Below are 26,569 nucleotides of genomic sequence, written 5' to 3'. Positions count from 1 at the left end.
TTTGTGTGTGTGTATGTGTGAGACAGGGTCTCGCTCTGTCACCCAGGCTGGAGTGCAGCAGTACAATCTCAGCTCACTGCAGTCTCTGCCTTCCGAATTCAACTGATCCTACCGCCTCAGTATTCTGAGTAGCTGAGACCACAGGCATGTGCCACCATGCCCAGCTAATTTTTTTTTTTTTTTTTTTTTTTTGTGGAGGAGTAGAGACAAGGTCTCCCTATATTGCCTAGGCTGGTCTCAAATTCCTGGGCTCAAGCAGTCCACCTGCCTCAGCCTCCCAAAGTGCTGATTACAAGTGTGAGCCACTGTGCCAGGCTAAGTAAATATCTTATAATGAAATATTAGTTTATACTCATTTTTGTACTTAGTGAAACAAAGGTATGGATGGAAACAGAATTCCTATTTTTCCAAAAGGAAGTATTTGAAAAAACTGAGTAATCTGGCTGGGCATGGTGGCTCATGCCTGTAATCTCAGCACTTTGGGAGGCCGAGATGGGCAGATCACGAGGTCAGGAGGTCAAGACCAGCCTGGCCAACACAGTGAAACCCCATCTCTACTAAAAATACAAAAATTAATGGGGCATGATGGCACATGCCTGTAATCCCAGCTACTCAAGGGACTGAGGCAGGAGAATCGCTTGAACCAGGGAGTCAGAGGTTACAGTGACCCAAGATTGCGTCACTGCACTCCAGCCTGGTGCAGGGAAAAAAAAAAAAAAAAAAAAAAAAACCCTAATTTAGGCCAGGCATGGTGGCTCACACCTGTAATCCCAGCACTTTGGGAGGCCAAGGCGGGCAAATCACCTGAGGTCAGTAGTTCAAGACCAGCCTGACCAACATGGAGAAACCCCGTCTCTACTAAAAATACAAAATAAGCCAGGTGTGGTGGAGCATGCCTGTAATCCCAGCTACTCAGGAGGCTGAGGCAGGAGAATCGCTTGACCCCAGGAAGTGGAGGTTGTGGTGAGCCGAGATCACACCATTGTACTCCAGCCTGGGCAACAAGAGGGAAACTCCGTCTCAAAAAAAAAAAAAAAAAAAAAAAAAAACCACCCTAATTTAGACCTATATTAACACGAAAAGGTTCATAATCATATTGTTAAACGAAAAATGTGTGAAGACAAACTGTACATATTGTATGGTCCTAGTTTTGCAGGAAAAAATAGTGGGTATAACTATATTTATTTGTGTATTTACACATAGAAAAAAAAATTTGGAAGGATGTCTGTCAAAATGTCAATAGTAGTTATCTGTCCAAGTACAGATAATCTATTTTCCAAATTTTGCAATGAGCATATATTTTAAAATAAAGGTATTCTTAAAAAATAAATTGATTTGAAAGAACAAGCAAAATTAAGACATTCCAGTGATGCTTTGCCTACTCTAAAATGAATGCATTTATAATATTAGTTCCTTTACTTTCTACTAAATTTCTGACTCTTTCTGGTAGGCCAGACTCCTCAAAACATTGACATTAAATAGCATCAACATTAACAAACTATAACAAACTGCAAGGCCATAGGTTTCTTTTTCACAATAATGGATAGTCAAAGGACTAACAGTCGTGTACATTGGATATAATTAAAATATACAGTATATATAGCTCCAGCAGACTGTTTTACCCCTACTGAGCACTCAAATACACCTGAACATTTCATTTTGACCAATCTTACTCAGTTTTCCCACAGGTGATCTATTTTAGTGATATCACCACCACTTCCCAGAGTTTTCTCATTTTTCAGGAAACACAGAATCAACTTCAATTCACAATTATGTAGTAAACGTTTTGTTTTGTAAACTAGTATCTGACAGATAGATATGTGTCTTAACCAATGCAGCCACTGTGGTCTTGATTTCTACTGCTACTCTTTCAATGGAAGAGTGACCACAGCCTGACTTTCCTAGCTTCCTCTTTAACTTCTCAGACTATGAACTATCACCTTTCGTTGATCTAGCATTTCCAGTGTGTCTAGCAGAAAAACAGAGAAATTGAAAAATAATACTTCACTTTCATTTCTGAGGATGTTTACATTTATTCATTATTTGAGAAAGAATTAAAAAAAGTCAGGAGTGAAAGAAAGTTTTCTCTTCCTATTGTCCATCCCACATGTAACTCTCTCAATTATGGTACTTAGAAATACAGGGTATATCATAACACAGCTTCTTAGAGATTATCCTTTTTTTAAAAATCTACTTTCCTGGTAAAAAACTTCAAATACAAAGAGGAAAGAAATAAGTATAACTACTTTTCACCTTTGCAGAACCGAGCAGCTTTTTGAAAATCAGAGATATAAGCTACTGAAAAAAAATTCACATATAAATTTACCTCTATGTTATATTCGGCTCCATCTGTGTTGATTCTGATTATAACATCATCATCTCTTATGTGGGCTAGAACCCTAGAGTCAGGCTCACCTTAAGAGAAAAAAATATTTATTATTTAAAAATACTTACATCAAATAAGAAACTATGCATTACTCTCAATAAAAATTAAGTCCTTCAGGGTGGAATTTGCCTGGTACTGTGAGAGCTCTCCAAAACAAGAAACAAAGGCTCCAGAAAGAAGCTAGATAATCTCACCTCCTAAGCGGTAGCCTCGAGTTTAGTCACTTGAAACCTATCCCTTTCCCAAAATAAACAAAACTACTAAGATTTTTTTCTGGAATAATTTTATCTACTTTTAGGTAAAGGAAGAACTAAGAGAGACAGAAAGCATGATTTAGAATGTACAGGCCTAGGAACTATACTATTTGTGGATTTCAATGACTTTTTCTCATTGCAGAAAAAGGTCAAAAAGTAAACTGCAATTGCTTGTTTGATAGATTTTCTCAAACACATACATAATAGGATCACAAAGTATTTTATCTCCAAGCTTCCCTGTTTAAAATATCATAAAGAAAGCTTACAGTCACTGATGAAAAGAAAGGTTAAATTCCTATCACTTAAGAAGAATTTAATTTTAATCATTAAACCAGCCAGCTAGTATGACATTTAGATAATACTCATTTCCTCCTATTAGAATGTTCCCGCCTCTAAACTTACATACCTCAAAGAAAACAGCCAAAGAATAGCACTTCTATGACACCCCGTCCCCACTACCCTGCACCACAAAAGAATATTCAATCAAGTTAGATTTGGAGACCTTATATACCAGACACAGGGACAAATCAACAAACTCCATACTAACCAACCACATGTCCAGTGAAGAAGTCCTGCCATTTCACAGTGTACTCGCTTTCATTTTTACCATCCACCACCACGACCTTGAAATTTTGTGAAAAACGTTCAGTACTTGATGTCAGGTATAATTTAAAATGCCTAAAGAAAAATGCATTCATATTTTACTCTAAGCAAACAAATTGTAAGTCTCATTTTCATATAATTAAACTTTCTTAAAAAGCCAGAAGCATTAACATTAATAAAACACTATGCAAGTTACAACTAAAGTCTTATTAGGTACTTAGAGCAATATATCTCCTGTAACGACAAATGGACTAATTTATTTAGCTATAAAAACAGTAGACCACAATAAACTCACACTAGGGTAAAGATATTCAAAGAACTTACACATTCATCTCTCCTGGAAAACATTGAAGAATAAGGAAACACACATGACTGGGTAGTTAAGTTGGAATCCTGATTATCTAAAAAAATTATTATTAAAAACTAATCCTATTATATACCATTTATTGAACACCTACTTGGTGTTAGGTACTATGCATCTATTATCTCCACTTCACACAAGTACAAATTGAGGCTTAGAAGCTAATCAACCTACTCAAAGTTACGCAGCTAGTAAATGGTGAAACTGGGAAATAAACCTGGTTTATTTCAAAACCCTGTACTATGCTGTCTCTATCAAGCTGGGTGGACTATGAGAAAATTCTTATTGCTGTGCAAAATTAATAAATGCTGCTTTCTATATTTAAAAGTACTCATGCGGCCGCGCGCAGTGGCTCACGCCTGTAATCCCAGCACTTTGGGAGGCTGAGCTGGGTGAATCACGAGGTCAGGAGATCGAGACCATCCTGGCTAACACGGTGAAACCCCGTCTCTACTAAAAATACAAAAAATTAGCCAGGCCTAGTGGTGGGCGCCTGTAGTCCCAGCTACTTGGGAGGCTGAGGCAGGAGAATGGTGTGAACCCGGAGGGCAGAGCTTGCAGTGAGCCGAGATCACGCCACTGCACTCCACCCTGGGTGATAGTGCGAGACTCCTGCTCAAAAAAAAAAAAGTACTCATGCTTTTTTTCCTCCTCAAAACGACATATCCTGCAAAAAAGTAATCCACAATTACAGTTAGGAAAATAAATACAAGGTATCTAAGACAGACATTAGAATATAGACTCCATCAGCACCAGGAGACAGGAAAAGAGAGGAGGGAAGGGGAGGGTTGGGGAGGGGAGGAGAGGGGGAGGAGAGGGGAAGGGGAGGGGGAGGAGGGGGGAGGAGAGGGGAAGGGAAGGGAGGGGAAGGGAGGGGAGGGGAAGGGAGGGGAGGAGAGGGGAGGGGAGGGGAAGGGAGGGGAGGGGAGGAGAGGGGAGGGGAGGGGAGGGGATATACACTCCAGTTCTTTAGTGGGCTTACTATTCTTTTTGTTGAGTTTCAGTCCAGTTCTTTAATTGGCTTACTATTCTTTTTGTCTTCTATGACTTTCCATCCTTACATGAAAACTAGGAATGGTGAGCAAGACTTTCTCAAGTATTATTTATAGTCTTTCAATGTGTCCATGAACACCAAAGACAAAGAAAGGTATATTATTCATCTCACCCACAGAAACAAATTTTGTCAGCTGTGGTACTGAAAATATATTACTTCCCCATGGGATTGCAAAAGTTTTTAAACTACCGGAAAGAAATCTAGACTGGGACTATCTCCATGGCAACAAATATTTTTAACTTTTTGAGCATAACAAGGTAATTTTAGTTTGCTTGTGGTTTTTTAATGGTCAAAGGGAAAAGACAATAGAACATTATTTCATAAATCCTTAGAACATTTTCTTCTGCTATCCTAAAACATATCTTCCCACACATTCTCAGTTATGATTTTTCCCTCCAGTTATGCTGAGAACTTTCAAAAGCATACTTATTACAAATGTCTTATTATTTTGTTTTAAAGCTAAGAGTTGAAACATTACTTAATGTTCTTTTCAGAAAGATATCAGTGGAATTGCATTTTTTATCTGCTACATTAAGAATCCTTTCTAAAGATAAAGACCAAGTGATGATAAAATTCATGTTTTTTGATTTTCTAATATTAGCTTTTGAGTTATAAAACTTCCAATAGAATATGTCAAAATTTCTTTTACTTTGGGAGGATAATCCCAAAATTATGTGAAGTCATTTTTTTACAGATTTCTTTAACGTTTTATCTTTCTGACTTTTGACTTAAGAATTTACAGTAACTAAAGACCAGCTAACCAGTTTGAATTAACATTATTATCCTAACCAGTTTTAATGGTCCATTTAGTCAGGTATGTCACTTTCATTTCTTTATCAGTTCTAGACCTTCTCAAATAATCTGAGATATTTCACTTTTAGGAGAAATATTTAACTTTTTCCAAAAAAATTCAGGCAACATCAAAAAAGCATCAAAACAGTATATACTCTGCAGCTTTTTCATTATTTAAAAATAAGATAATTTCTTGATTTTTTTTTTTTTTTTTTTGTTGAGACGGAGTCTTACTCTGTCGCCCAGGCTGGAGTGCAGGGGCACAATCTCGGCTCACTGCAAGCTCCACCTCCTGGGTTCAAGCCATTCTCCTGCCTCAGCCTCCCAAATAGCTGGGACTACAGGTGCCCGCCACCACACCTGGCTAATTTTTTGTATTTTTAGTAGAGATGGGGTTTCACTGTGTTAGCCAGGATGGTCTCGATCTCCTGACCTCATGATCCACCCAGCTCGGCCTCCCAAAGTGCCAGGATTACATGTGTGAGCCACCGCGCCTGGCTGATAATTTCTTGATTTATAACAAAAAGGAAATGAAACTTGTAAGGCAAATTTTAAACAAGTTTCTTTTTTTCTTAAGTTACTTCAACTCTTCATACAACCTCTCAGTGTTTCTATGCTTTTTCAACCTCTAATAGTTACATCCAAATTTAATGCAATGATCTTGGTTTAAATTACTTTGCCTTCCACTGCTATCGAAAAACAGAATCTTCTCATTTACCATCAAGTAATGAGGGGTTTCATAGAGTTAATTCAGCCCTGATACAAACTGATTATTTCAGCTATCTTAGTTTGTTTTTGTTCTTGTTTTAAACTTTAATAACGCAATATGATAGAAAAGAAAGGGTATGGGCTTTGGAGTCTGACAAACTTGGCTTAAGTCCTACTTTCATTTACTCACTGTCTGACCTCAGCCTTAATCTTTGAATCCTAAGTATTTATCTACAAATGGAAATAATATCACCTAATAACTGAATGGTTTTGGGGATTAAAGGAAATAACCTATTTTAAAACACCTGGTATAAAATTCCATAGACTGTTAGATAAATTTCCCATTAAATATTTAGTATGGAAACTTTGTAAAATAAATTACATACTTCCCTGCTTTCTTACACAGAGAAAAGATAACAAGTGGCTACGATTTAATATTTTCTTAAGGAATCAATGTCATCTACCGAACTTGAAAGAGAAATATGTAAGGCTATGGAAGTTTTTGCCTCTAGAATACGGATTCTACAGGCCACCTCAAATCCAAAGAAACCCAAAAAGCTAAACTTTGAGTTCTTTTCATTTTATAGTTTCCTCACTCTTCCTTTGCTCCTACTCATTTCTTGCTACTATATCCACTTCTTCACCAAACTCTCCACCAGTATAGCAGAAATAACACAAGTTTTGGAGTCCAACCTTTGTTCAAATCTTGTATCTGTCATTTACTAGCTGAGTAATCTTGGGCAAGTTACTAAGCTAAGCCTTAATTTTTTTTTTGTTCCTTCAAAAAAGGAATCACTTTTAGAGACAACTTGTGTAAAATGCCAGTAAATTACAGAAAATAAGTACCTGATTAACTGTAGCTATTAATATTACCAATCTGCTCAAATTTGGTGTAAGTTGAAAGCTAATAACCAATACTGTAATATTCTGACATAAAATTGAATAAAAAGAAGTCATTAAAAAATAACCTAAGGATAACTGCAATAGCTAGGAAAAATTAAAATAATTTGTATTAAAAATTTGCCTAAAATAACCACATGACAATGGACCAATCTCCTTAATATACTAAGCACTGCTACAATTCAGTAGTTAGAAAGACAAATTCAATAGAAAAATAGTCAAAAGATATAAAAAGGCAATTTACAGAAATATAAAACAAATTAATTACAAATATATAAAAAGATGCTCAATGTCACACAAAATGAAAATCAAAACAACTATAAAATGCCATGCCCTTTAGAGGGGTGAAAGTTAAAGGCTGATAAACCTAGTATTGGCAAAGATAACAGGAAACAGGTAAACTCATATGTTGCTGCTGGAAGAATAAATTTGTCAAATCTCTTCTGGAGGAAAGAGCAATATCAATAAACATAGTATACATATCCTTGCCCCAGTAATTCTGCTTCCAGGAATATATCCTATAAAAACACCTCACCAAGGTATACATTTACAAAGATACTCACTAGAGCATTGTTTGTTGTATTAAAAAAATCACTTTGGTTAAACAATATCCATCTGTAGTGTATTAGTCAGTATGTTGTTACAATTCTATGCAATAGGAATATTTATGCAGCTGTTTAAAATGAGGTAAATATGCTATCTATATCACCTATACACACACACACACACACACAGAGACCTATAGGCAAAAAATATGCATTAAAATATTTTGGGCCGGGTACGGTGGCTCACACCTGTAATCCCAGCACATTGGGAGCCCAAGGCAGTTGGATCACCTGAGGTCAGGAGTTCAAGACCATCCTGGCCAACATGGTGAAACCTCATCTCTACTAAAAATACAAAAATTAGCTGAGCGTGGCAGTGGGCGCCTGTAATCCCAGCTACTCAGGAGGCTGAGGCAGGAAAACTGCTTGAACCCGGGAGGTGGAGGCTTCAGTGAGCTGAGATCGTGCCATTGCACTCCAGTCTGGGCAACAAGAGCAAAACTCTGTCTCAAAAAACAAAAAAACAAAACAAAAAAAATTGGAAGTTTACAAAGGAACCTCTCTGGGTCTGAGAAGTCTAACTGAGTTAGAAGTAAAAACTTTGCATATCCTCCATGGCTTGTTTTTTTAAACCAGATGCACATATTCCTTTTATTTTTTAACATAGTTGAGAAGCCTTGTCCTATATAAAGAATAAAGATGGCCAGATGCAGTGGCTCCTGTCTGTAATCCCAGCACTTTGGGAGGCCGAGATGGTGGATCACTTGAGGTCAGGAGTTCAAGACCAGCCTGGCCAACACAGTGAAACCCTGTCTCTACTAAAAATAACAAAAATTACCCAGGCGTGGTGGTGTGCACCTGTAGTCCCAGCTACTTGAGAGGCTGAGGCACAAGAATTGCTTGAACCCAGGAGGCAGAGGTTGCAGTGAGCCAAGATCACACAACTGCACTCCAGCCTAGACGACAGAGCAAGACTCTCAAAAAAATAAATAAAGAATAATTCAGTCAATTCTCTATGTGTCTGTTTTTTGATACTGAATAAAGCTTCCTAAAGACTTTAAAAAGAGGCCTGCAATTATTTAACATTTCAATGTGCAAAACAACACGTGGTATTAAAATTACCACTGAAATAGAACATATCCATCAATTTATGCTAAGAAATAAGAGGAACTCAATGTAGAAAGAACATTAAATTTGGGCCAGGCATGGTGGCTCACACTTGTAATCCTAGCACTTTGGGAGGCCAAGATGGAAAGACCACCTGAGCCCAGAAGTTCAAGATCAGCCTGGGCAACATGGCAAGACCCGGTCTTTAAAAATAAATAAATATGAAGCAGGTTAAAGAATCTTGGAAACTAACTAACTAGTTAGCTAAATAAATAAATAGAACAGTAAATTCTAGACCCAGCTCACCACCAGGCTGTGGGGTCCTGAACAAAATCTTTATCTCTTCATATATAAAGATAATATTTAGCACATGATTAATGGTTCTAAAGTAGCACCAAAAACAAAAGGTTTTATAAGCATTCAATTAATTAAAATTATCTGTTAGAATTTTCTAAATATCGTTACCATCATTAAGACCTCTGCAACACCTATTTACTTTTTTAAAAATACTCATCAGTATGAACTTTATTTATTTTATTTATTTATTTTTTGAGACAAGAGTCTCACTCTGTTGCCCAGTCTGGAGTGCAGTGGCACCACCTCGGCTCACTGCAGCCTCCACCTCCCCGGTTCAAGTGATACTCCTGCCTCAGCCTCCCAAGTAGCTGGGATTATAGGCACGTGTCACCATGCCTAATTTTTGTACTTTTAGTAGAGACAGGGTTTTGCCATGTTGCCCAGGCTGGTCTCAAACTCCTAAGCTCAAGTAATCCACACATCTTGGCCCCACAAAGTGCTCGGATTACAGGCATGAGCCACTGCACCCAGCCCCAGTATGAATTTTAGAATAAGCATTATACTGGAAATTAATTACAAATCTTCAAAATGTAATTTCCCAAGATTTCAGTAGATACCCTTACTTTTTTGTTTTTGCCAAACCAAGCCCCTAGTGCCCCAACATTATTCCATGAATAATTCAAATTACCTTTTCAAAGCTGAAAAAGTTAGTAGTGTTTCTACATGTGTTGAAGTCTGTAGATCTCTTTTTCTTACCGAATGCTGCTGGATATTAGATAAAGAGAGAATATCGTAGTCTGAGAGCAAAGAATCAAGCTTCTCTGAAATAAAGGTAAAAAAGGTATTAGCATCTAAACCTAATAATCAATTGTAGTATCATTAAAATGAGAGTGCCAGACAATGAATCTTTCCTGATGTAATCCATTACGAAGTGCCAAGCACAAACTATAAATCATTTTTTATCAACAGAAACTCTACTGCCTCTTCCAAAATCAGAAGGATTTTTAGAAGACAAATTGGGTGACTTGAGTCTCTTTAAAAACTGTCTAAAAATATTTGCACTGATGCCTTCCCTTTCTTTCAACAAATATCACTGCAGACACTATGGTATTCAAAATCCTTCCAATGGACATAGAAGGTCCTCAAAATACAGCAACAGGAGCTTAAAATACAAGTTTATTGCTACTGATGTTAAATATGCTCACAAAACCAGTTTTAAAAGAAAGACTCTTACTCATGTGTGGAAGCTAAAAAAGTGGATCTCATGGAGGTAGACAGCAGAATGGTGGTTACCAGAGGCTGAGAAGGGAAGTGGGAGTGGTGGAGATGAAGAGAAAGTGGTTAGGGTTACAAAAATACAGTTTGATTAGTAAGTTCTAATATTTGACAGTACAGTACAGAAATTATAGTTAACAATTTATTGTATACTTCAAAATAGCTAGAAGACTTGTAATATTCCTAACACAGAAAAGATGTTTCAAATGATGGGTATCCCAATCACCCTGATTTGATCATTACACATTGCATACAGGTATCAAAATATTACATGTACCCAAAAAACACATATCACTAAATAAAACAAAAACTCAATTTAACCATACAACTGCCAAGAGACACCTCCTGCCTTTCCCAAACCCCTTCTTTATCCTCTACCCAATACCCTACCCTCCTACCCTCCTATCCTAACTGGCTTCCAGAATGCTAGCAATTAGGCCTTTACCTTCCAGAGGAATTTGGAAATTTGACAATCTCTAATGAAAAACCTAAGATTCTGATATCAAAAGTTTCCCAAATGAGGCCATGCGTGGTGGCTCACACCTGTAATCCCAGCACTTCAGAAGGCCAAGGATCACCTGAGGCCAGGAGTTCCAGACCAGCCGGACTAACATGGTGAAACACTGTCTCTACTAAAAATACAAAATTAGCCGGGCGTGGTGGTGCACGCCTGTAATCCCAGCTAGTCTGAGGCAAGAGAATCGCTTGAACCCGGAAGGCAGAGGTTGCAGGGAGCTGAGATTGCGCCACTGCACTCTAGCCTGGGCGACAGAGCAAGACTCCATCTCCGGGGGGTAAAAAAAGGCAGGGCTGGGCGCGGTGGCTCACGCCTGTAATCCCAGCACTTTGGGAGGCCAAGTCAGGGGGATCACAAGGTCAGGAGATGGAGACCATCCTGGAAAACATGGTGAAACCTGGTCTCTACCAAAATACAAAAAATTAGCCAGGCGTGGTGGCAGGCGCCTGTAGTCCCAGCTACTCATGAGGCTGAGGCAGAGGAATCGCTTGAACCTGGGAGGCGGAAATTGCAGTGAGCTGAGATCACGCCACTGCACTCCAGCCTGGCGACAGAGCAAGACTCCATCTCAGAAAAAAAAAAAAAAAAGCCAAAAAGGGCTATGTTTTATTCATTACAACATCCTTGCCTCACAATACTCAGCAAAAACCTTGCACATATCAGCACTCACATGTTCACAAACTGCACGAATTCTCAGTGCTGAAATGCAATATGGTCCTTTAGTTCTTCAATTTCCTTGATACAGGTTGGTACATGAACTCAGTTTCATTCAAGATCATAATCACTCCTACTGACTTAGGAACTTAACCTCAACATTATAGTTTCATTGTCAATAATATAGCCCAGTAGTCCTCAAAGTGTAGTTCCCAAACCAGCAGCATCATCATCAACTGGGAATTTGTTAAAAATGCAAATGCTCAGGTCTCCCCTCAGACCTACTCAAACAGAAATCTGCTCAGTGGGATCCAATAGTCTGTGTTTAACAAGGCTTCCAGGCAATGCTGACACACTCAAATATGAAAATCACTGAACTGGCTAGGCATGGTGGCTCATACTTGTAATCCCAGCACTTTGAGAGGCGGAGGCGGATGGATCACCTGAGGTCAGGAGTTCAAGACCAGCCTGGCCAACATGGCAAAACCCTGTCTCTACTAAAAATACAAAAAATTAGCTGGGCATGGCAGCAGACGCCTATAATCCCAGCTACTCGGTAGGCTGAGGCAAGAGAACTGCTTGAACCTGGGAGGTGGAGGTTGCAGTGAGCCGAGATCACACCACTACTCTTCAGCCTGGGCAACAAGGCGAGACTCCATCTCAAAAAAGAAAGAAAAAGAAAAAACCACTGAACTAAGCTAAAGGAAGGAAACAACTCAAAGTAAAGAAAAAAACTTTAGCCACAAAGATGTTCATTATTCAGCCTTGCCTTATTTTCAAGGACAAAAACCAGAATGAAGGTAAATTAGTAACTGTGTAACGGTTGGTTGTTGTAACACTTCCAAAGACGGGAAAAAATCTGCAACTATTTTAAATGTCGTTTACAAAAGGTTTTTAAGAACATGGGGCTGGGGGTGGTGGCTCGCGCCTGTAATCCCAGCACTTTGGGAGGCCAAGGTGAGAGAATTGCTTGACCCAAGGAGTTCGAAACCAGCCTGGGCAAAATAGTGAGACCCTCATCTCTCCAAAAAGTAAAAATAAAATTAGCCAGGCATGGTGGCATGTGCTTGTAGTCTCAGCTACTCAGAAGGTTCAGGCAGGAGGATCACTTGAGCCCAGGAGGTCAAGGCTGCAGTAAGCCAAGATAGCACCACTGCACTCCAGCCTGGGTGACAGGATGAGACCCAGTCTCAAAAAAAAAAAAAAAAAAAAAAAGAAAGAAAAGAAAAAGAAAGAAAGAACATGGAAAAATACATGTTATAATGTTAAATACAGATTTCAGAAATATTCATATTGTATAATCTTAACTATGTATAAAAATAGGTCTAGAAAAAATAAGCACAAGACAGTAACATCATTGGTTATTTTGGGTATATTTTCTATAATAAGCACTTTTTAAATATAGCTTGCTAAAGCACCTTAAAATACTTGACTAATGCATTTCAACTGCAATTGATTATCTTTTAATAACTGGATATCTCAAATTGAAGATTCTGAAGCCATTACAAACTATAGTAAAAGCAGTTCTTCCTTTGGAGCCAAACTGTAGCTATGTACTACTGCTATTGTGTTTTCACTAACAAGTAACCTCTCGGGTACTCAATATTTCACTGCACTTCACTTCCAAAATTCTAACCATTAGTAATCTCAATTTTTTACAGCCTTTCCAACAGAATTTATATTTCTCCCCATTTCCCAAGAGTTTATCTCTTATCCATATCCAATTCTCTCAATAAACTTAAGTATAAACCACCTGCTTCTTACAGTAGAGTTTATTACAGTTAAGAGCAGACACTGCCGCACTGTCTATCTCAACTCAGTGTCTGGCCATATTCTTTTCTTTTTTTTTTTTGAAATGGAGTCTCACTCTGTCGCCAGGCTGGAATGCAGTGGCATGATCTCAGCTCACTGCAACCTCTGCCTCCTGGGTTCAAGCGATTCTCCTGTCTCAGCCTCCCAAGTAGCTGGGACTACAGGTGCAAGCCACCTATCCAGCTAATTTTTGTATTTTTAGTAGAGACGGAGTTTCACCGTGTTGGCCAGGATGGTCTTGATCTCTTGACCTCGTGATCCACCCACAGTGCTGGGATTACAGGCGTGAGCCACAGAGCCCAGCCCGTATTCTCTCTTTAAAAAACTACAATGGCTGCCTACTTCTCTCTAGAATGAGAGCACCTTCCTTACCTTCTACAAGTTGCCACAGCAATCATCATTTTGTTATCTTTTTTATCTTTTTTGTCATCTGCTTTTTATTTTTTGTTGTTTTTGCTTTTTGTTATGTGCTTTTGTTGTCTTTTTCATCCCCCTACCCCTCCTTTCTTGACATATATTCTACACTTATTTTTTCTCTTTTCCACCAGACTCCATTTACTTGATTATTCAACAAATATTTATTGAGAATCTCCTACCTTTCAGGCACTAAGGATACAACACAGAGAAAAAGAAACAGACTTCCAGTATTGTGACACTGGAGGAAAGACCAAAATTATTATAAAGTACATCACAGACCAAGACAGAAGGAGCCACAGAAAGTTATGCACAGACACAGCAGGGGCATGATCCCTGCCTGCTGAGTCAAAGATGTTTTCCCAGGGAAACGGTTTTGAAGACCAAAAGGATGAGGCAGCACCCCAGAGAAGGAAAAGAAAGGAGAGGCCTTAGGTCAAGGGCATAACATATGCTGAAGTCCACAAAAAATAGAACACAACACTTAAAGACGTGAAAGCAACTCAATGAGGCTGCAGTGCAGAGCAGTACAGAGAGAATATGAGGTGTGAGGCTGGAGAGTCAGGCACAGGTCAGGTCACGAAGGGCTATGGAAGGAAATCAGGGATTCTGGGCTTTGGATAATGGCAATAGCTGTAAGTTAGAAATTTCATTATGGGCCAGCTGTGGTGACTCATGCCTGTCATCCCAGCACCTTGGGAGGCCAAGATGGGCAGATCGCTTGAGCCCTAGGAGTTCAAGACAAGCCTGGGCAACACAGCAAAACCGCGTCTCTACCAAAAAAATAAATAAAATAAAATACAAAAATTAGCCAGGTGTGGTGGTGTACACCTGCAGTCCCAGCTGCTCAGGAGGCTGAGGCGGGAGGATGGCTTGAGCTCAGGAGGCAGAGGTTGCAGTGAGCTGATATCGTGCCACTGCACTCCAGCCTAGGCAACGAGGCCAGATCCTGTCTCAAAATCCAAAAAAAAAGAGAGAGAAAGCCAAGGCAGGCGATCACTTGAGGTCAGGAGTTAGAGACCAGCCTGGCCAACGTGGCAAAAGCCTGTCTCTGCTAAAAATACAAAATTAGCTGGGCGTGGTAGCAAGTACCTATAATCTCAGCTACTTGGGAGGCTGAGGCATGAGAATCGCTTGAACCCAGGAGGCAAAGGTGGCAGTGAGCCGAGATCACGCCACTGCACTCCAACCTGGGTGACAGAGTGAGACTCCATCCCAAAAAGAAAGAAATTTCATTGACTGCAGTGTGGAGAATGGGCTAGAGGTGAACAAGACTGGAATGTAGGAAATCTGCTGGTAGGCTGCAGAGCAAACCAAGTAGAAACCACTAAAAGACTCCTAGGTTGTGGCTCACTGTGATTAAAAAAAAAAAGAAAGAAAACAAGAGAGGGGCTGATATCAGGAGACAACTGGATGCTGAAAGATTCTGGAGTTTTGAATGACAGAGCCTTGGGAGAAACAGAAATGAAAACAAAAGATTCTGGAGTTTCATATTCTATTTTGTTCCTTATATATAGTTGCAATTTCATTGCTCATTTACATAGGACTTCCTTTGCATTAAGTCATCATGTCTAGTTGTGTTACTGATGAGCTACATAGTGATTTTCAGCAGTTATCACAAGATTCTTAACACTGACATCAGTGGTAAAAAGTAGCCAATACTTTGTTCCTTCTAAAGGTTTCAAAGAAGAATAAAAAGAAAACTGGGCTTTCGGGCCTGTAACAAACTGGCCTTCTGGTTGTAGCTGTGGAGTTGCCTACAGAAGATTTGATAAACCTTCCACTCCCCCACTTCTCTTATATCTGAATTGTTTTGTCTCTGGGATAAGCTTTTATGGCCACTCACTTTAACGCATTGACATAAAGTATACCCATATTTTCTTCATTAAGCCCAGAGCTGACATTTTTAAGCTAAAACTAATCATGAAACTTTAAAAAATTATGTATATGGCAGGGCACAGTGGCTCACACCTGTAATCCCAGCACTTTGGGAGGCCGAAGCGGGTGGATCACAAGGGTGGGAGTTCAAGACCAGCCTGGCCAACATGGTAAAACCCAGTCTCTACTAAAAATACAAAAATTAGCCAGGCGCGGTGGCAGGCACCTGTAATCCCAGCTACTCAGGAGGCTGAGGCAGGAGAATTGCTTGAACCCGGGCGGCAGAGGTTGCAGCGAGTGAGCTGAGATCACGCCACTGCACTCCAGCCTAGGCGACAGAGTGAGACTCCGTCTCAAAAACAAACAAAAATTATGTATATAATTTTGTGTGTATATCAATATATATACACATAAGTATAGTGGTATGTATATAACTGTCTCACATGTATTTAAGAACAATGTAAATAAAGTGTTGTATGAGAAGGTTCTGGAAACGTGTGGGTTTTCGTTTTGTTTTGTTTTTGAGACAGGGTCTCGCTCTGTTGCTCAGGCTAGAGTGCAGGGCACAATCACCACTCACTGCAGCCTCAACCTCCTGGGCATGAGCAATCCTCTGGGTGGCTGGGACCACAGGCACATGCCACTGCGCCTGGCTAATTTTTGTATCAATTTTTTTGTAGAGACAAGGTCTTGCCATGTTGCCCAGGCTGGTCTCAAACTCCTGGGCTCAAGTGATCCTTCCCCCTCAGCTTTCCAAAATGCTGAGATGACAGTCGTGAGCCACCGCGCCCAGCTTGTGGATTTTTTACATTAATTTCTTTTATTTTTGCAGCAAATTGCATTTTCCTAAAATACTACTTGCGAGTGTACTGCAGAATCCCAAGGCACTCAGCTCACTCTGCTGCATGAAGTACAAAAAGTTTCCCCAAAATGACACTATCAGTGTCATGCTCCTACTTCTGATACCAGAAATGGAAAACATAAAGCCAGTACTGCTGTGAAGTGTTTACTGTGTTTGTGCTGAAGATACAGGAGCCTTCCTCTTCAGCTCTCCCCAAAACACACAGGACAGGGAAGCAGGCCATGCGTAGTAAGTGTCAGGTGCGGGTTGTTGGGACTAAGGAATGAGAAAAAGGGAGCAGGGCTCTCTGCTAGGCCAGGGACCCCAGAGCCTGGGAACTAAACAATTTTATGGATTTATACCAGTAAAGGAGGATGGAGTATGAGCTGCTTCAACTAATTCCCTATCAAGGGCTCCTCAACGGACCTGGGACGTAACCTGAGCCAAGACTCTCCAGCAAGACCAGTAACCAGGATGCAAGTTTCAGGTTAGGCAATGAGACTACTTCCACAATTACCAGCAGCCCTGCCTAGTCCTAGGCTAAACCTGTATCCGATACTCATTCTTTTTTTTTTTTTTTTTTTGAGATGGAGTCTCACTCTGCCGCCCAGGCTGGAGTGCAGTGGCTCAACCTCCGCACACTGCAACCTCCGCCTCCCGGGTTCAAGCAATTCTCCTGCCTCAGCCTCCCCAGTAGCTGGGATTACAGGCACACGCCACCACACCTGGCTAATTTTTGTATTTTTAGTAGAGACGGGTTTCACCATGTTGGTCAAGCTGGTCTTGAACTCCTGGCCTCAAGTCATCCGCCAGCCTCAGCCTCCCAAAGTGCTGGGACTATAGGTGTAAGCCACTGTGTCCAGCTACTCATTCTTGTAATCAAAAGAATAGGTAACTGGCTGGGGCAGTGGTTCACGTCTGTAATCCCAGCACTTTGTGAGGCTGAGGCAGGTGGATCACCAGAGGTCAGGAGTTCGACACAGGCCTGTCCAACATGATGAAACCCCATCTCTACTAAAAATACAAAAAAAAAAAAAAAAAAAAATTAGCCAGGCGTGGTGGGGGACACCTGTAATCCCAGCTATTCATGAGGCTGAGGCACAAGAATCACTTGAACCCGGGAAGCAGAGGTTGCAGTAAGCCAAGATTGCGCCACTGCGCTCCAGCCTGGGTGACAGTGAGACTCTGTCTCAAAAAAAAAAAAAAAAGGGTAACTAATTTTGGACATGTTATATTTGAAGTGCCAAATGGGCAGCTGAATATGAGCTCCAGAGAACAAGTCCAGGTCAGAGATACATGTCTAGTCATTAGCAGAACACTGTCAAATGAAGTGAAACCAGTACAACTCATGTAACAACAACAACAAAAAAAAAAAAAAAAAAAGGAAGTGGGGGGAACGGAGAGATGCCCATTTCCTTGGCTGATTTTAGGAGTAAATAAAGAGATACAGATTGAGCATCCCTTATCCAAAATGCTTGAGACCAGAAGTGTTTCATTCATCAGAATTTTTTAAATTGTGAAATATTTGCATATACATAATGAGGTAGCTTGGGGATGGGACCCAAGTCTAAATATAAAATTCATTTATGTTTCATTTATTCACTTACTTTTTTTGAGATGGAGTCTCGCTCTGTCACCCAGGCTGGAGTGCAGTGGCGCGATCTCGGCTCACTGCAAGCTCCGCCTCCCAGGTTCACACCATTCTCCTGCCTCAGCCTCCCGAGTAGCTGGGACTACAGGCACCCGCCACCACACCTGGCTAATTTTTTGTATTTTTAGTAGAGACGGGGTTTCACCGTGTTAGCCAGGATAGTCTCGATCTCCTGACCTCGTGATCCACCCAGCTCGGCCTCCCAAAGTGCTGGGATTACAGGCGCGAGCCACCGCGTCTGGCCTAAACAATATTTTTAAGTAACTTTTTTTGCATGAAAAGAAGTTTGTGTACAATGAAGCATTCGAAAGCAAAGGTGTCACTGTCTCGGCCACCCACATAAATAATCTGTGGTTGTTTGGCATCACCATCATTCCTGACTGATTTTACATGCTACAATAAGTAATCATTTTCTTATACCTATTCACACATAAGTACTACACAGTAAAAAATATACCATTAACAGTGAAAAAATCGTGTGTTCGGGGTAATATGTGCTGTCATGCCAGCATTCAAAAAGCTTCAAATTTTGGAGCATTTCAGATTAGGGATGCTGTCAACCCATATATGAAAAGCCCTTCATTTCACTTCCGTTACCTCAATGAAGCCCATTCCTGTCCTCCTTTCCTATCAATCTTTTTCAGACTTTCTTCACATTACACTTCCAGCTGTATACACTTATCATCTCACAATAGAAAATGGTGAAGGATCCAAAAATCAACCACAATTGGCCTTGGAGGAAACCTATATTTAATGTTCTAGGAAAACCTGTGAAAGTCAAAAGGATCTCTCCAGTTTCCCCATCACAATTATCTGCTTAACTCCTCTCCATTCTACTCGTGAAATATGGTTTATCTCTTAGACTAATATAAAGCAGAGTTACATTAAATCTGCCTTGGAGCAGTTAGGGCAGTTAAGCATTTAGGTTTCAAAGGAATGCAGCCAGTAAGCAAAATTAACATCAAAAGAGAAAGCCAGATGTCAAAATACTGAGTAAAATGGTGCTGTCAATAATGAAATCAGCACTGCAATATGGAGAATCCCCATGCCAATAACCTCAAGGTAAATTTGAAAATACATGTTTCAGATACAAACTTTCTCATTCCTCATCTGTGACCTATATTTCTTCCTCCCACCCACTACATCCTCTTTTATTAAAAGTAACACAAGGGGAAAACAATTTTGAAATCAAAGTGAGACTTATACACCCCAGCTGCAACTTCAACAAGATATCATCATGACTAAGCTCATATGACTCTTAACTTTCCTAAATTATGCAATTCATAACAGTTCAATTGAAATCATTTTTGGTGACCCATAGAGGACTCTAAAAACCAGGCTTCATTTTATTAGGTATTTTTTGCCTTTCAGAAAAATGTTGTCATATGCCTAATCGATATTTAGTACTGCAATATAGTAATATTTGTAGGACAATAAACATAAAAAATAAATAATAAAGCATGCTTTTCAACTATGAAACTATTTGCTAGTCTTGACCAACTCAATCTAATGGTAAGGTTAAGTTAAGCAACAAATTATATTGTAAGCTGTCAAGCAAACTGAAAAAGAAAAAAGTCATTCTTCAAAAGAAAAATACCCACAAGGCCTATGTTCATCATTGACAACTGACAGCATCTTCCTGAGACTCATTTTCCTCCTCCTTTATTTGAAAACTAGACTTGATCTTTAAGATTCATTTGGTGATAACACTTGCTATAACGTACTCTAGCACTCTCCTCTATGCTGTTTTAGAAGTGTCCTAAAGGGATGTCTATTTCCCTATGCTATAACCATTTGAAGATGGATATCGTCTGATCTTTGTATTTCCAATGCCACGTATAATACTTGTGTGTCCTTCAAATACTTCGTTTAAAAAAAAAAAAAAGAGGCCGGGCGTGGTGGCTCAAGCCTTTAATCCCAGCACTTTGGGAGGCCGAGGTGGGCAGATAACCTGAGGTCAGGAGTTCAAGACCAGACTGAATAACATGGAGAAACCCCATCTCTACTAAAAATACAAAAAAATAGCCGGATGTGGTGGCACATGCCTGTAATCCCAGCTACTTGGGAGGCTGAGGCAGAAGAATTGCTTGAACCCGGGAGGCGGAGGTTGTGGTGAGCTGAGATGATGCCATTGCACTCCAGCCTGGGCAACAAGAGCAAAACACTGCCTCAAAAAAAAAAAAAAAAAGAAAAGAAAAGAAAAGAAAAAAGAAAAGTCTCTGCATTCTTCTGGCACAGACGGTCTGCATTTTGCAAATAAAAAACAAACATATGGGCCAGGAGCAGTGGCTCACGCCTGTAATCCCAGCACTTAGGGAGGCCCAGGTGGGCGGATCACGAGGTCAAGAGTTCGAGACCAGCCTGGCCAACATGGTGAAACCCCGTCTCTACTAAGAATACAAAAATTAGCTGGGCGTGGTGGCACATGCCTGTAATCCCAGGTACTCGGGAGGCTGAGGCAGGAGAACTGCTTGAACCCCAGGAGGCGGAAGTTGCAGTGAGATGAGATCGCGCCACTGCACTCCAGCCTGGGCAACAGAGCAAGACTGTGTCTTGGAAAAAAAAAATGGTCTAAAAAACCTTACGATCTGCAAATGTTATGAATTGATCTAGAAAGTAATGTTTTTCTTTAAACTGTATACTTCCTTGGGACTCATGCTTATTTTTCCACCTACGAACAACAGATTAATAACATAAGTGAAACAGTTGTGTCAGGGTGGTGCAAATATAATTTTAATATCTCAAAATACATATTTATTCTTTTTACTAACATTTATCTTTAAAATGAAGACCCTTACCCTATCCCTCCATCCTAACCACAATCCTACTTCAAAATGTCCTTCAATTTGTACTGACTTACCACTTCTCAGCACTTCCTAACTAGATCCCTTGCCTTTCATTAGTCACTTGTAATCCATTTCAATCGGAGAGAATCGTAAGACACGCTGTTCAAGTGCTAACATTCTCAACACCTTTAATATCCATATCAATCCATTACAATTTCTGTCCACTAAATATAAAGAAAAAAAATACTACACATGGTATCATGGTGAAATTTGGGAACCAGTACAACCATGCAAGCCTACAATTTCACACACTGGGAAAACATTATTTCACACTTTATTACTAATTAATCAAAGTGTCTTATATGTCAATTTTTGAAAGATAAAAGGATTTTAAAATACACTAAAAGTTCACGCAAACTTAGTTCCACCAAAGTTCAGATCCCTTAATGCATGTCCATCCTTAAAATCCAATCTCTCTGGAAAATCTAATGAAATAGGAACCCTCTACTTTCTAGCCTCTAAACTCATCAAACTCTTCACTCCTGATAATTTCTTTGTTTAAAAGTGCAAGGAAAGCATTCATAGTGGCAGCATCACGAGTTGGCTTAGCAGGTTTCCGCCTCCCCCCATCTCCCAAGCACCTCCAATAAGCTACAATTGAAATAACCAAGAACGTGCTTAGGATGTTCGCAAAAACACAACTCTTAAAGACTCCAACTCCAGTCTCCGCCTCCCAACGAGATTACTGCATAAGTACCTCCTACAGCAGAAATTCTAGTTCCCTCCTTCGAGGACCAGGAAGAATTCTGGAGCTTTGGGCCCTTCCTTTCTGGCTCTGGTAGGAACACACAACACCAGATATGTTCCTTACTAAGGCAAGAACCCTGACCACATCTCCCTCTCCAAACAAGATCCAGCCGCCCTACTCCTTACCGCTTTCCCAACACCCTCCCCAAACACAAAGCTAGGGAGCAAACCCCTCTCAGGCGCTCAGTCACTACATGGAGCCCGTCCAGTAGCCCTTTCCCACTCAGAGACAGGCCCATCTCCTTTATTCTTTCCCCAAACTCCGAGAGCCACACCCCCTTCTACACTGAAAACTTAGGGACGCGCCACCATCGCCAATACCCCGCCCCCAAACACCTGATAGACCCAGCTGCCCTGCTCTTCCCTCAAACTAGCGCTCCAGGCGCCGGCCTAAACCAACTCCCCTGGGTCTTTACCGAGTCTCTGGTGGGGGCAGAAGCCCGGGTCTTCCGGAGGTCGCGCCGCCAGCACGAAAGGAACCACGCTGGTCAGGAATAGGAGAGACTGCCTCATGTTCCCGGCCCGGCTACCGGCTCCACCTCTCTGGGCAGCCTTCGCCTGACGGGGGTTCGGAAAACTGCTCACATCGGGGGAGGACGGGATCCGCCCGGCCTAGCCCCTCAAACCTCTTTTCCCTCCCGCGCCGCCTACTGGGAAGATTCTACCGCCAGGCTCGACGCCCCCGGAAGTGCAGGTGGCGTTACCAAAGGCCGGCTCAGCCAGCTTCCGGCCGCCGCTGTCCCCCGCACCACCCACAGCCGGAAGCCGGCTGCCGCGCGGCAGCCCGGGAGGCTCCGCTGGCCCCGCCCCACGCCGGTGCGCCGCAGGCCTCTGGTCGGCTGCCGTGTTCGGCCCCGCCCGTCACGTCCAGCTGGGGCTCGCCCGGCGCCTTCCTGGACGCAGACGTAGAAGTCCCAACTCCACCCAGTCCGGCCTGGCCTCTGTCCCGGGGTGACCGCGGAATGGGGAGGCGGGTGCTAGCGAGCAGGCCTTCAGGCGCGTCTGGCCGCCTTCTTTGTCTTGGTGCCCACGTCTGGTTAGGATCCCTGCTGTCCATTTTATTAAAGGAGCTGTAAAAAGCGGCCTGGGGCCCAGCGACCTGCCCAGGGCGGACGAGGAGGCGCGACTGGCCCGATGCCGCAGACTCTCTGCCCAGTGTGCTCAGGTGGGAGGGCGGGGACATGAATCGAGCCACAGAGTGCCCTGGGCACGGACCCCCCCCCCCGCCCCGGGCCACGAGCCCGGCCACCGAAGCCCGCGCCACTCGCCAGCTCCTGCGAGACGAGGCTTTCGAGCGCAGCTCAGGCATTTGGTTCAGGGTCCAACTGCCAGAGTCGTCTGAGGCCTCCATCCGTCTGTTGTCACGAAAAAGGTTTTGGGGGGACTAATAAGCACTTCCTGAATGCACATTTGCTCTACGCCCCTGCTGTAGGGAGAGGGTCTGCAGACACTTCAACAAATAGAATCCTAGGACCTTACCTGTGAGTACAAGAGCTGTTGTGCTCTTGTACTTCCCACCAACTTCATAAATTCAATCCTATACTTGGTCCATTTAGCTTAGACTGGAAATTTCCCAAGGCAGTTTGTTTTGTAATCTTTTGCATGATTTTAGCTCTGTATAGTTTAGTGAGTGTTTATGGTACTGAATAAAACAGTCTAAAAACGTTGGGTACATGTTGCTGTTTTATTTAGTTCAACCAAAGTTCATAAAAGTAGGACATAATAAATACATTTTCCACTTAAGAGTGAGACAGCCTTTATTATGAAACGGTAAATTGTTAGAAATAAAATACTAGTCCTATTCAAGTTTCAAGGCTTATTCCTAATAAAATACTCAAACTGTGGTTAAAATTTATGTTAATGGTGGTTTGCCGCAGTAAAATATCAGCGTCTTTTTCAACAATACATTGTTGGCTAAAATCAACCGGACCTGGTCTGTACATCTGAGGTACAAAATATCTTTATTAAACATACCCATTAGTGGCATACCTAATCAAAAAGTAAGCAGAATTTCACATGCAAATTGTATACAATCTTTAAATATTGTATTCCGTAAGAATGTGACAGTTGAGTACGGTTTTTGGGGGGCTTTTTTGGTGTATCATAATAATGTCATCTGATTTCTTTTCTGAACATCCAGTCACCATACTGTCCAGCTTATAACTTTAGTAGATTGTAGATTATATTATTTTGGTATCCCCAACAGCTCTTGTACAGTGCCTTGCTCATAGAAGGTACTTAGCTGTTTAGTAAATGCCGTTTAAAAAAAAAAAAAAAGATCTCGATCCATTTTCTTTTCTTTTTTGGGGGGGGGGTGGGCGGGGGGCAGACGGAGTTTCGCTCTTATCGCCCAGGCTGGAGTGCAATGGCGTAATCTTGGCTCACTACAACCGACTGAACACCTCCTGGGTTTAAGTGATTCTCCTGTCTCAGCCTCCCAAGTAACTGGGATTACAGGCGCCCGCCACCACGCCCAGATAATTCTCGTATTTTTAGTAGAGATGGGGTTTCACCACGTTGGCCAGGCTGGTCTCAAACTCCTGACCTTAGGTGATCCACCCGCCTCGGCCTCCCAAAGTGCCAGGATTACAAGCGTGAGCCACCGCACCTGGCCTGAATAACCAGAAGTCCTAGATTTCCAGGGAGATTCCAAATTTCAAGTAATCTTTTCAATTCACAAATCAGGACCCAAATTATTCCAATTTGCAGTTCATCTTTCATTTATCAGTTGTGCATACTTTTAAGATAAAATAGCACCACGTGGGGGAGACAAAGAGCCAAAGGAATATGGTAAGAGGGGCACTGGATAGATTAATTATTTTATCTTTTTTTTTTTTTTTTTTTGAGACGGAGTCTTGCTCTGTCGCCAGGCTGGAGTGCAGTGGCGTGATGTTGGCTCACTGCAGCCTCTGCCTCCCAGGTTCAAGGGATTCTCCTGCCTCAGCCTCCCGAGTAGCTGGGACTACAGGCACGCATCACTACACCCAGCTAATTTTTGTATTTTCAGTAGAGATGGGGTTTCACCATGTTGGCCAGGCTGGTCTGGATCTCCTGACCTCGTGATCTGCCCGCCTTGGCCTCCAAAGTGCTGGGATTACAGGCATGAGCCACCACGCCCGGGTCTGTTTCATCTTTTGAGACGGTCTCGCTCTGTAGCCAAGGATGGAGTACCGTGACACAATCACAGCTCACCGCAGTCTCGACCTCCTGGGCTCAAGCAATCCTCCAGCCTCACCCTTCTCAGTAGCTGGGACCACAGGCATGCACCACCACACCTGGCTAATTTTTACATTTTTTTATTATAGAAATGGAGTCTCGCTATGTTCCTCAGGCTGGTCTCAAACTCCTGGCCTCCCAGAGTGCTGGGATTACAGGTATGAGCCACTGCACTCAGCACCAAAATAATTTTTTTAAACTATATGCCCCCTGGCCGGACATGGTGGCTCACGCCTGTAATCCCAGCACTTTGGGAGGCCAAGGCGGGAGGATCACGAGGTCAGGAGATCAAGACCATCCTGGCTAACACGGTGAAACCCTGTCTCTAATAAAAATACAAAAAATTAGCCAGCGTAGTGGCACGTGCCTGTAGTCCAAGCTACTCGGGAGGCTGAGGCAGGAGAATCACTTGAACCCTGGAGGTGGGGGTTGCAGTGAGCCAAGATAGCGCCACTGCACTCCAGCCTGGGTGACAGAGGGAGACTCCATCTCAAAAAAAAAAAAAAAAAAACCATATACCCCCTAGGTGTATCTTTAAAGTTTTTCATCATTAGTGTAGTAGTAGCAAAGTATGAAACTTTCAGCATAAATATTGACATTTAAAATTAAAGCTGTTAGGTCATTATTTTAAAGTTTTCCAATAGAGTATAAATACCTCAAAGATTTGACAGCCACAGTGGTAGCCCAGCCTCCAAGATGGCCCCCAATGATGCCTGCTTCCTCTTCTACACTGGGCCATAGTTGGTCTGTGTAACCACTGGCATGCAGCCGAAGCGATGTCACTTCTGAGGTTAGGACACAAGAAACTGTGTCCTCCATCTCAGGTGCTCTCTTGCTTGCTTGTTTCCTCTTGAATCACACAGTCTGGGGGAAGCCAGCTTTCATGTCATGAGAACACTCAGGAAAGCTATGGAGAAGTCCAATAGAACAGGTCAGCAGCCAGCAAACACCAAGGAGCTGCCAAAGACTATGTGAGTGAGCTTGGAAGGAATTCAGCCCCAGGCAAGCTTTACGATCACTGCAGCCCCTGACCTACCGTCTGACTGCAACTAAGCTACTCCCAGATTCCTCAGCCTCAGAAGCTGGGAGATAAATGTTCATGGTTCTAAAGCTCCTAAATTAGGGGTAATTTGTTACACAGCCACTATCATCTGTTCAAAAAAATACGTAAACAAGTTGACGGGATCCTAGGTTCTTAACACCTGAAGTGATGCTTTTAATTTAGGATTTAATAAAGATAATTAAAAATATTTCTTGAGGTTCCCCAATCCCATGCTGTGGAATTAATTATTCATAATTTAGATACTGCAAGTGAATTTAAGAGTAAACATTTGCAGTTATTAAACACATAAGCCACATATGGTTCTGCAGTTAACTACCAAACCCACACAAGTACTGGTAAAACCTTGTCTAAATGACCAGAGAACTAACTGGTTCTGGCTGGGTGTTTTGTTTCCTTCTATCTATTTCTCTAGCTCTATTTCTCTTATTAGCCAATTTTGTCTTACACCAACCCCACCAGTTTTTATAGATGGATAATGCCATCCTCACTGTTTCTAAAATGGTAATTATTCCTACATTTGTATGCTTTTTTGCTGATGAACAAATCTGTGTAAAGCGATCCCTTTAAGTATGAGTCAACCCACAAATAAGACAACAGATGCCACTTAATGAAAAATAGGACTTTATACAAAGTCATGTGCCAAGAACT

General features: G+C 41.6%; 1 protein-coding gene across 1 annotated transcript in view; it reads right to left on the bottom strand.

Moving 5' to 3' along the window:
- The window catches only part of ADAM17 (ADAM metallopeptidase domain 17), a 66,241-nt gene extending 43,782 nt beyond the window's left edge, over positions 1-22,459 (bottom strand). Inside the window, exons 1-4 of the mRNA XM_002812303.5 lie at positions 22,059-22,459; positions 9,696-9,828; positions 3,188-3,318; positions 2,327-2,415 (exon numbers count right to left, since the gene is read on the bottom strand). Coding sequence (XP_002812349.1) covers positions 2,327-2,415; positions 3,188-3,318; positions 9,696-9,828; positions 22,059-22,155 — 450 coding nt within the window. The 5' untranslated portion in view covers positions 22,156-22,459. The remainder of the gene's footprint in view (positions 1-2,326; positions 2,416-3,187; positions 3,319-9,695; positions 9,829-22,058) is intronic.
- Positions 22,460-26,569: the final 4,110 nt, after the last annotated feature.

The sequence above is a fragment of the Pongo abelii genome, chromosome 12 (assembly GCF_028885655.2).
Source record: "Pongo abelii isolate AG06213 chromosome 12, NHGRI_mPonAbe1-v2.0_pri, whole genome shotgun sequence".
Taxonomy (NCBI): Eukaryota; Metazoa; Chordata; class Mammalia; order Primates; family Hominidae; genus Pongo; species Pongo abelii.
This window is presented reverse-complemented; position numbering and strand designations above follow the sequence as displayed.